Source organism: Triturus cristatus, chromosome 10, assembly GCF_964204655.1.
Source record: "Triturus cristatus chromosome 10, aTriCri1.1, whole genome shotgun sequence".
Taxonomy (NCBI): domain Eukaryota; kingdom Metazoa; phylum Chordata; class Amphibia; order Caudata; family Salamandridae; genus Triturus; species Triturus cristatus.
This window is the reverse complement of record NC_140593.1, coordinates 394,288,154-394,300,179: the sequence shown is the minus strand read 5'-3', so window position 1 is coordinate 394,300,179 and position 12,026 is coordinate 394,288,154. Positions and strand designations below refer to the sequence as shown.

Sequence of the window (12,026 nt, the reverse complement as noted above, 5' to 3'; positions counted from 1 at the left end):
AAGGGTGCCAGCTTTGAGGAATTGCAGGTAAGTAACCTGTTCTTATTTAATGAGATTCCCATACAGGAAGTTTTGCTAATTTATAAAACAAGCAGCTTCAAGGATTTCCTTGGCAAACTCTATTGCTTTATAGCTCTGCCGCTGACACAATTATGACACTGCATAGTGGAACTTGCAGTCAGCAAAGTAGTACTTTTTAAGCTATGAAATTAAACCTGCGCTATACCCAGTAGATGGCTATGACATTTTAGAGGGTAACAAGCAATGTATTCGCTTGGTAGTTAACAAAACACACTCCTTTTACTCACTCACATTTTCTCTCCTCTGTGTGTGGTGTGTGCGCTTGCGTGTGAGTTTTTTTGCATTAATTGTGGTGATGCTTATTTATGTGTGAACTAATCTGTTTTAAGGATCCTGCTTTGAAAGAAGTATATTTGATTCAACAAATACCTGCTTCCTATGTTGGTATGACATATTGTCAGAGTTTTTTTCAGCAACATTTCATATTAAATTTCTTTTTTATATGTACATTTTATCTAGTTACATCACGAAAGCCACGAGAAGATGAAAAAGACGGGCAGGCATACAAATTTGTTTCACGATCTGAAATGGAGACTGATATTAAAAATGGCAGATATTTAGAACATGGAGAGTATGAAGGCAATCTTTATGGTACCAAAATTGACTCCATCCATGAAGTTATTCACACTGGAAGGACATGTATTTTGGATGTGAATCCTCAGGTATGGTTTGTGGGGATCATCATAAATTGGTAACACTTGCTAATCTCTCAATAAAAAGTAATGCATACTGTTAATCTCAAGAACTTAAAATAAATTTACTATTGCATTAAAACCCTAAATATCACCAATGTTTTACTACTCTGTTTTCTCCTAGTTTTCATCTTAATTTTACACCCCGCCATTAAAGTAATAATTGGCACTGGTACTACCACCAATGACACGTTTAGCTCCTCTAGACTGCCACTGTCTTGGTTAGCCCAGCTTCCCTCTTTGGCCTCTGTCAGTACCTGGTTCATACTCCTGACACAAGGAGATGCCAGACACCAATAATGGTAGGCAAGTATATACTGCAAAGGGTGTATATTGGTATTTTCTCACCTTTATTTTGCACCCACACATTATTGTGGTAATTTGTACTTGTCCTACATATTGTCCCTCTCCTCACCCAATTCCTTGATCTGCCCAGCTTCCCTCTCAGGGAATTACTGTCAACATTTGGCGTATATTCCTGCTCACTTAATGAGATGTAAGGCACCAGAATGGTAGGTATTTTTTTAATTAGCGAAACGTGCACACTGTGTTAACTCTCTAATCGAGAGAGTCCCTTTCTAGTCAAGAGAGTCCCTGAGCAGGTTTTGTAGCCTGAACTCCCCCCAGCACAGTTACAATCCCTAATGGCCAGATCATACTTGGTCCACTGACAGACTAGAAGAGAGGTTTAGTGCAGTTTGGAGACAGCATCTTGACTGCCTCTAGTGTTCACACAATAGTTCAATACGTTTTAACCACTGTCTGCTGGTATTCAGTACTTATTAGAAAAACGGGAGGGCTGCATTATTATTTTACGTCTCAGAATGTGTCGGCCTACTTACTGTTAGCTCAAAACTGGCAGTCTAACAACCTCATAACCGTTCTGCTTTTCCATTCTGTCATTAAGCTCATAGTTTATCTGATCCTTTTCTCTCCCTCTGGTCTCTACATCACCCTAAGGGACAAACGTTCTATGCACTGCTACATTCCTACAACACACATCATACCAAGCACGGCCCCACTCACCTGTCATTCCCAACCCTTTATCCCGATAATCACTATGAAATGACAGGCTTATTGTCAGCCCAAGGCTTCGTGCCCAGCCCAAATCACGGAGGTTGTAAGCACTATTGATTTTTCGTAATATGCCTAGTAGACATTTTCTCAAATGTAAGAGGTGCAGTTGTCTGGCCCTACCACATTTTGAACTAGTACCTTGTAAGCCATCTTCACATACCATATCGTGCTCTATTTATAACAATTACCCCCACTATATTAAGCCTCGTTTGTGCTAGAGACTTGGAGGCTCATTTAGAGGCAATCGGTAGGTCCACAAGGAGGCTTTGGCCTCCACTGCCCTGATGGAGGGCTGCCCACCATATTTAGAGATCCCGGTCAGTTGGGTCGGGATCTCTAACTTCAGTGGAGCTGCTCATGCTGTGGCTCCAAAGTAGATACTAAACTTTGCAAAGCAGCCAACATATGTGATATGCCTGTTAGGCAAAGTGTTTTGTTTTTTCCCAAAACTGGAGTTTTGTCCCTGCACGTGGAGGTGTCCATGGTGTATTTTCTCTACTTAGGTGGACAAATGAGTGGCAGTTGTCTCTCCTTCGATGGAATGACTGTCGCTTTGACCTGACGGTCCTGTGGCAGACAGGCTGTCCGGTCAAATGTTTATGGCAGCAAAATTTTGCTGAGTCTGTGCTAGTGTAAAACCAGCTTTTCTCTGATGGTATATAGAGCGGTGGTACTGCAAGATTGGTGGGGCGGAAGCACCACGGTTCTCTTCCAGGGGATACTCCTCAATAGTCATAAGCACTGAATAGGCCCGCCCACCCACATGCAGGGACCCCAGAGAAATAACAAATGATATGTATGTGTATATATACATATCGCCACTGAGGAAGGGATGAAAGGACTCCTGAAACGCGTCTGGCGGTGAACTTTACCGATGACTCTGTTGTGTTAAGCTGCCTGCTTGCAAGTCGCCAATAAATGCAGTGAGCGATTTTGTGTCTGAGGCCTCACTCCTTTTGGGGCTACCTGCTATTCTGGATATATTTCGGCTGTTGCCCAGCCGCGGGGTGAGGCCCACTGCGGTACAGTGGGTCCGTGCCGGCTTCCACGAGTGCTGGCGGCAACGGGAGACACGCAAGCTTCGGTTCCATGTGCAGGATGGAGCCGCCTTGGATGCTCACATTGACGACTGTAAAGCGGGGCAGGCTGCTGGCAGGACGGGACATCAACCCACATGGGTAAACACTATTGTCACTGAATTTCATGTTTGTCAAGCTTGCCCACTGGGGATTTAAATTGCACACTACAACGACCAGAAGGCCGCGAGAGGGCCCCGCCCACTGAAGGCGGACTGTTTAAATACAAACAGGTGTGCAGTGAACTTTGCTTCCAATTCATGAAGACACGCCACTGAGGAAGGGATGAAAGGACTCCTGAAACGCGTCTGGCGGTGAACTTTACCGATGACTCTGTTGTGTTAAGCTGCCTGCTTGCAAGTCGCCAATAAATGCAGTGAGCGATTTTGTGTCTGAGGCCTCACTCCTTTTGGGGCTACCTGCTATTCTGGATATATTTCGGCTGTTGCCCAGCCGCGGGGTGAGGCCCACTGCGGTACAGTGGGTCCGTGCCGGCTTCCACGAGTGCTGGCGGCAACGGGAGACACGCAAGCTTCGGTTCCATGTGCAGGATGGAGCCGCCTTGGATGCTCACATTGACGACTGTAAAGCGGGGCAGGCTGCTGGCAGGACGGGACATCAACCCACATGGGTAAACACTATTGTCACTGAATTTCATGTTTGTCAAGCTTGCCCACTGGGGATTTAAATTGCACACTACAACGACCAGAAGGCCGCGAGAGGGCCCCGCCCACTGAAGGCGGACTGTTTAAATACAAACAGGTGTGCAGTGAACTTTGCTTCCAATTCATGAAGACACGCCACTGAGGAAGGGATGAAAGGACTCCTGAAACGCGTCTGGCGGTGAACTTTACCGATGACTCTGTTGTGTTAAGCTGCCTGCTTGCAAGTCGCCAATAAATGCAGTGAGCGATTTTGTGTCTGAGGCCTCACTCCTTTTGGGGCTACCTGCTATTCTGGATATATTTCGGCTGTTGCCCAGCCGCGGGGTGAGGCCCACTGCGGTACAGTGGGTCCGTGCCGGCTTCCACGAGTGCTGGCGGCAACGGGAGACACGCAAGCTTCGGTTCCATGTGCAGGATGGAGCCGCCTTGGATGCTCACATTGACGACTGTAAAGCGGGGCAGGCTGCTGGCAGGACGGGACATCAACCCACATGGGAAAACACTATTGTCACTGAATTTCATGTTTGTCAAGCTTGCCCACTGGGGATTTAAATTGCACACTACAACGACCAGAAGGCCGCGAGAGGGCCCCGCCCACTGAAGGCGGACTGTTTAAATACAAACAGGTGTGCAGTGAACTTTGCTTCCAATTCATGAAGACACGCCACTGAGGAAGGGATGAAAGGACTCCTGAAACGCGTCTGGCGGTGAACTTTACCGATGACTCTGTTGTGTTAAGCTGCCTGCTTGCAAGTCGCCAATAAATGCAGTGAGCGATTTTGTGTCTGAGGCCTCACTCCTTTTGGGGCTACCTGCTATTCTGGATATATATATATATATATATATATATATATATATATATATATATATATATATATATATATATATATATATATATATAAGCCACAACCTGAATAGGTCAACAGAGTCCGAAAGCGGCGGTTCAGCAGCCCAAATTGAATCCAAAACACAGTATTCCACCTGGGGCCAGCCGAACTCGCAGCGGGCGCAACCGGGAAGTGGTGGTGGAAACCACTTATTACACAGCAAAAACAAGGAGTTCATGGTACTCCCAAGGTCCGGTGCACTCACGGGGTATGTGTCGGCTATAAAACATCCGCAGACGCGTTTCTGGCTCTTGCCGTCATCAGTGCGGAAAAGCCGTCAATAAAAACATCCCCTCGCCTGCCGCTGTTAGAACGAAAACTCTGTGAGTGTCCCACATATGGTGAAGCACTCTAGCTTTGTATAAGCCACAACCTGAATAGGTCAACAGAGTCCGAAAGCGGCGGTTCAGCAGCCCAAATTGAATCCAAAACACAGTATTCCACCTGGGGCCAGCCGAACTCGCAGCGGGCGCAACCGGGAAGTGGTGGTGGAAACCACTTATTACACAGCAAAAACAAGGAGTTCATGGTACTCCCAAGGTCCGGTGCACTCACGGGGTATGTGTCGGCTATAAAACATCCGCAGACGCGTTTCTGGCTCTTGCCGTCATCAGTGCGGAAAAGCCGTCAATAAAAACATCCCCTCGCCTGCCGCTGTTAGAACGAAAACTCTGTGAGTGTCCCACATATGGTGAAGCACTCTAGCTTTGTATAAGCCACAACCTGAATAGGTCAACAGAGTCCGAAAGCGGCGGTTCAGCAGCCCAAATTGAATCCAAAACACAGTATTCCACCTGGGGCCAGCCGAACTCGCAGCGGGCGCAACCGGGAAGTGGTGGTGGAAACCACTTATTACACAGCAAAAACAAGGAGTTCATGGTACTCCCAAGGTCCGGTGCACTCACGGGGTATGTGTCGGCTATAAAACATCCGCAGACGCGTTTCTGGCTCTTGCCGTCATCAGTGCGGAAAAGCCGTCAATAAAAACATCCCCTCGCCTGCCGCTGTTAGAACGAAAACTCTGTGAGTGTCCCACATATGGTGAAGCACTCTAGCTTTGTATAAGCCACAACCTGAATAGGTCAACAGAGTCCGAAAGCGGCGGTTCAGCAGCCCAAATTGAATCCAAAACACAGTATTCCACCTGGGGCCAGCCGAACTCGCAGCGGGCGCAACCGGGAAGTGGTGGTGGAAACCACTTATTACACAGCAAAAACAAGGAGTTCATGGTACTCCCAAGGTCCGGTGCACTCACGGGGTATGTGTCGGCTATAAAACATCCGCAGACGCGTTTCTGGCTCTTGCCGTCATCAGTGCGGAAAAGCCGTCAATAAAAACATCCCCTCGCCTGCCGCTGTTAGAACGAAAACTCTGTGAGTGTCCCACATATGGTGAAGCACTCTAGCTTTGTATAAGCCACAACCTGAATAGGTCAACAGAGTCCGAAAGCGGCGGTTCAGCAGCCCAAATTGAATCCAAAACACAGTATTCCACCTGGGGCCAGCCGAACTCGCAGCGGGCGCAACCGGGAAGTGGTGGTGGAAACCACTTATTACACAGCAAAAACAAGGAGTTCATGGTACTCCCAAGGTCCGGTGCACTCACGGGGTATGTGTCGGCTATAAAACATCCGCAGACGCGTTTCTGGCTCTTGCCGTCATCAGTGCGGAAAAGCCGTCAATAAAAACATCCCCTCGCCTGCCGCTGTTAGAACGAAAACTCTGTGAGTGTCCCACATATGGTGAAGCACTCTAGCTTTGTATAAGCCACAACCTGAATAGGTCAACAGAGTCCGAAAGCGGCGGTTCAGCAGCCCAAATTGAATCCAAAACACAGTATTCCACCTGGGGCCAGCCGAACTCGCAGCGGGCGCAACCGGGAAGTGGTGGTGGAAACCACTTATTACACAGCAAAAACAAGGAGTTCATGGTACTCCCAAGGTCCGGTGCACTCACGGGGTATGTGTCGGCTATAAAACATCCGCAGACGCGTTTCTGGCTCTTGCCGTCATCAGTGCGGAAAAGCCGTCAATAAAAACATCCCCTCGCCTGCCGCTGTTAGAACGAAAACTCTGTGAGTGTCCCACATATGGTGAAGCACTCTAGCTTTGTATAAGCCACAACCTGAATAGGTCAACAGAGTCCGAAAGCGGCGGTTCAGCAGCCCAAATTGAATCCAAAACACAGTATTCCACCTGGGGCCAGCCGAACTCGCAGCGGGCGCAACCGGGAAGTGGTGGTGGAAACCACTTATTACACAGCAAAAACAAGGAGTTCATGGTACTCCCAAGGTCCGGTGCACTCACGGGGTATGTGTCGGCTATAAAACATCCGCAGACGCGTTTCTGGCTCTTGCCGTCATCAGTGCGGAAAAGCCGTCAATAAAAACATCCCCTCGCCTGCCGCTGTTAGAACGAAAACTCTGTGAGTGTCCCACATATGGTGAAGCACTCTAGCTTTGTATAAGCCACAACCTGAATAGGTCAACAGAGTCCGAAAGCGGCGGTTCAGCAGCCCAAATTGAATCCAAAACACAGTATTCCACCTGGGGCCAGCCGAACTCGCAGCGGGCGCAACCGGGAAGTGGTGGTGGAAACCACTTATTACACAGCAAAAACAAGGAGTTCATGGTACTCCCAAGGTCCGGTGCACTCACGGGGTATGTGTCGGCTATAAAACATCCGCAGACGCGTTTCTGGCTCTTGCCGTCATCAGTGCGGAAAAGCCGTCAATAAAAACATCCCCTCGCCTGCCGCTGTTAGAACGAAAACTCTGTGAGTGTCCCACATATGGTGAAGCACTCTAGCTTTGTATAAGCCACAACCTGAATAGGTCAACAGAGTCCGAAAGCGGCGGTTCAGCAGCCCAAATTGAATCCAAAACACAGTATTCCACCTGGGGCCAGCCGAACTCGCAGCGGGCGCAACCGGGAAGTGGTGGTGGAAACCACTTATTACACAGCAAAAACAAGGAGTTCATGGTACTCCCAAGGTCCGGTGCACTCACGGGGTATGTGTCGGCTATAAAACATCCGCAGACGCGTTTCTGGCTCTTGCCGTCATCAGTGCGGAAAAGCCGTCAATAAAAACATCCCCTCGCCTGCCGCTGTTAGAACGAAAACTCTGTGAGTGTCCCACATATGGTGAAGCACTCTAGCTTTGTATAAGCCACAACCTGAATAGGTCAACAGAGTCCGAAAGCGGCGGTTCAGCAGCCCAAATTGAATCCAAAACACAGTATTCCACCTGGGGCCAGCCGAACTCGCAGCGGGCGCAACCGGGAAGTGGTGGTGGAAACCACTTATTACACAGCAAAAACAAGGAGTTCATGGTACTCCCAAGGTCCGGTGCACTCACGGGGTATGTGTCGGCTATAAAACATCCGCAGACGCGTTTCTGGCTCTTGCCGTCATCAGTGCGGAAAAGCCGTCAATAAAAACATCCCCTCGCCTGCCGCTGTTAGAACGAAAACTCTGTGAGTGTCCCACATATGGTGAAGCACTCTAGCTTTGTATAAGCCACAACCTGAATAGGTCAACAGAGTCCGAAAGCGGCGGTTCAGCAGCCCAAATTGAATCCAAAACACAGTATTCCACCTGGGGCCAGCCGAACTCGCAGCGGGCGCAACCGGGAAGTGGTGGTGGAAACCACTTATTACACAGCAAAAACAAGGAGTTCATGGTACTCCCAAGGTCCGGTGCACTCACGGGGTATGTGTCGGCTATAAAACATCCGCAGACGCGTTTCTGGCTCTTGCCGTCATCAGTGCGGAAAAGCCGTCAATAAAAACATCCCCTCGCCTGCCGCTGTTAGAACGAAAACTCTGTGAGTGTCCCACATATGGTGAAGCACTCTAGCTTTGTATAAGCCACAACCTGAATAGGTCAACAGAGTCCGAAAGCGGCGGTTCAGCAGCCCAAATTGAATCCAAAACACAGTATTCCACCTGGGGCCAGCCGAACTCGCAGCGGGCGCAACCGGGAAGTGGTGGTGGAAACCACTTATTACACAGCAAAAACAAGGAGTTCATGGTACTCCCAAGGTCCGGTGCACTCACGGGGTATGTGTCGGCTATAAAACATCCGCAGACGCGTTTCTGGCTCTTGCCGTCATCAGTGCGGAAAAGCCGTCAATAAAAACATCCCCTCGCCTGCCGCTGTTAGAACGAAAACTCTGTGAGTGTCCCACATATGGTGAAGCACTCTAGCTTTGTATAAGCCACAACCTGAATAGGTCAACAGAGTCCGAAAGCGGCGGTTCAGCAGCCCAAATTGAATCCAAAACACAGTATTCCACCTGGGGCCAGCCGAACTCGCAGCGGGCGCAACCGGGAAGTGGTGGTGGAAACCACTTATTACACAGCAAAAACAAGGAGTTCATGGTACTCCCAAGGTCCGGTGCACTCACGGGGTATGTGTCGGCTATAAAACATCCGCAGACGCGTTTCTGGCTCTTGCCGTCATCAGTGCGGAAAAGCCGTCAATAAAAACATCCCCTCGCCTGCCGCTGTTAGAACGAAAACTCTGTGAGTGTCCCACATATGGTGAAGCACTCTAGCTTTGTATAAGCCACAACCTGAATAGGTCAACAGAGTCCGAAAGCGGCGGTTCAGCAGCCCAAATTGAATCCAAAACACAGTATTCCACCTGGGGCCAGCCGAACTCGCAGCGGGCGCAACCGGGAAGTGGTGGTGGAAACCACTTATTACACAGCAAAAACAAGGAGTTCATGGTACTCCCAAGGTCCGGTGCACTCACGGGGTATGTGTCGGCTATAAAACATCCGCAGACGCGTTTCTGGCTCTTGCCGTCATCAGTGCGGAAAAGCCGTCAATAAAAACATCCCCTCGCCTGCCGCTGTTAGAACGAAAACTCTGTGAGTGTCCCACATATGGTGAAGCACTCTAGCTTTGTATAAGCCACAACCTGAATAGGTCAACAGAGTCCGAAAGCGGCGGTTCAGCAGCCCAAATTGAATCCAAAACACAGTATTCCACCTGGGGCCAGCCGAACTCGCAGCGGGCGCAACCGGGAAGTGGTGGTGGAAACCACTTATTACACAGCAAAAACAAGGAGTTCATGGTACTCCCAAGGTCCGGTGCACTCACGGGGTATGTGTCGGCTATAAAACATCCGCAGACGCGTTTCTGGCTCTTGCCGTCATCAGTGCGGAAAAGCCGTCAATAAAAACATCCCCTCGCCTGCCGCTGTTAGAACGAAAACTCTGTGAGTGTCCCACATATGGTGAAGCACTCTAGCTTTGTATAAGCCACAACCTGAATAGGTCAACAGAGTCCGAAAGCGGCGGTTCAGCAGCCCAAATTGAATCCAAAACACAGTATTCCACCTGGGGCCAGCCGAACTCGCAGCGGGCGCAACCGGGAAGTGGTGGTGGAAACCACTTATTACACAGCAAAAACAAGGAGTTCATGGTACTCCCAAGGTCCGGTGCACTCACGGGGTATGTGTCGGCTATAAAACATCCGCAGACGCGTTTCTGGCTCTTGCCGTCATCAGTGCGGAAAAGCCGTCAATAAAAACATCCCCTCGCCTGCCGCTGTTAGAACGAAAACTCTGTGAGTGTCCCACATATGGTGAAGCACTCTAGCTTTGTATAAGCCACAACCTGAATAGGTCAACAGAGTCCGAAAGCGGCGGTTCAGCAGCCCAAATTGAATCCAAAACACAGTATTCCACCTGGGGCCAGCCGAACTCGCAGCGGGCGCAACCGGGAAGTGGTGGTGGAAACCACTTATTACACAGCAAAAACAAGGAGTTCATGGTACTCCCAAGGTCCGGTGCACTCACGGGGTATGTGTCGGCTATAAAACATCCGCAGACGCGTTTCTGGCTCTTGCCGTCATCAGTGCGGAAAAGCCGTCAATAAAAACATCCCCTCGCCTGCCGCTGTTAGAACGAAAACTCTGTGAGTGTCCCACATATGGTGAAGCACTCTAGCTTTGTATAAGCCACAACCTGAATAGGTCAACAGAGTCCGAAAGCGGCGGTTCAGCAGCCCAAATTGAATCCAAAACACAGTATTCCACCTGGGGCCAGCCGAACTCGCAGCGGGCGCAACCGGGAAGTGGTGGTGGAAACCACTTATTACACAGCAAAAACAAGGAGTTCATGGTACTCCCAAGGTCCGGTGCACTCACGGGGTATGTGTCGGCTATAAAACATCCGCAGACGCGTTTCTGGCTCTTGCCGTCATCAGTGCGGTTGCGCCCGCTGCGAGTTCGGCTGGCCCCAGGTGGAATACTGTGTTTTGGATTCAATTTGGGCTGCTGAACCGCCGCTTTCGGACTCTGTTGACCTATTCAGGTTGTGGCTTATACAAAGCTAGAGTGCTTCACCATATGTGGGACACTCACAGAGTTTTCGTTCTAACAGCGGCAGGCGAGGGGATGTTTTTATTGACGGCTTTTCCGCACTGATGACGGCAAGAGCCAGAAACGCGTCTGCGGATGTTTTATAGCCGACACATACCCCGTGAGTGCACCGGACCTTGGGAGTACCATGAACTCCTTGTTTTTGCTGTGTAATAAGTGGTTTCCACCACCACTTCCCGGTTGCGCCCGCTGCGAGTTCGGCTGGCCCCAGGTGGAATACTGTGTTTTGGATTCAATTTGGGCTGCTGAACCGCCGCTTTCGGACTCTGTTGACCTATTCAGGTTGTGGCTTATACAAAGCTAGAGTGCTTCACCATATGTGGGACACTCACAGAGTTTTCGTTCTAACAGCGGCAGGCGAGGGGATGTTTTTATTGACGGCTTTTCCGCACTGATGACGGCAAGAGCCAGAAACGCGTCTGCGGATGTTTTATAGCCGACACATACCCCGTGAGTGCACCGGACCTTGGGAGTACCATGAACTCCTTGTTTTTGCTGTGTAATAAGTGGTTTCCACCACCACTTCCCGGTTGCGCCCGCTGCGAGTTCGGCTGGCCCCAGGTGGAATACTGTGTTTTGGATATATATATATATATATATATATATATATATATATCCAAATACCTATTACTAGGCTCAAATATGCCACAATTGCATTGTAAATCTTTTACATTTGAAATTATAAATCATGATATTTTCATGATACAGAGAAAAAACTGCTTTCAGTTTGCTTTGAAAACACAGCCTTTATTTTCAAAGGTAAAAAGGCAACATCATAGAGGCAGATTAGCCTAGACAGGCTGCATATAGAACAGTTGGAAAAAACTGACGCCATGCCTTTAAGACCTCCAGGAACCCCCAGGCTCCCATCATGCACCACAGGTGACAGTTAGGTCAGTTCTTTTTTCCGGCTCCTTCTGTGAGGGTCCTGGAGCATTGAGCTTGTCAGTTAGTGGGTTTTTCTCACTAATTGTTGTTCTAAAGTGAATTTTTTGTGTTTCACTCGATGTCTTTAGTACCTGGGGTACTAAATTTGGCTGTTTTTCTGAATTTGGTCCATTTTTTCCTGTCAAAATGCTGGCCTTATTTAATAAGTGCCCTGCCTGTGGAAAAAAGATGGATAAATCAGACCCACACTCGGTCTGTATTGCTTTTCTAC

At 49.0% G+C, this 12,026-nt stretch overlaps 1 protein-coding gene across 2 annotated transcripts in view; it reads left to right on the top strand.

Moving 5' to 3' along the window:
• Positions 1-12,026, top strand: part of PALS2 (protein associated with LIN7 2, MAGUK p55 family member) — an 814,942-nt gene that overhangs the window by 690,291 nt on the left and 112,625 nt on the right. For both annotated transcript variants that reach the window (XM_085631658.1, XM_085631659.1), the window contains exon 11: positions 541-743. In XM_085631658.1, coding sequence (XP_085487784.1) covers positions 541-743 — 203 coding nt within the window. The remainder of the gene's footprint in view (positions 1-540; positions 744-12,026) is intronic.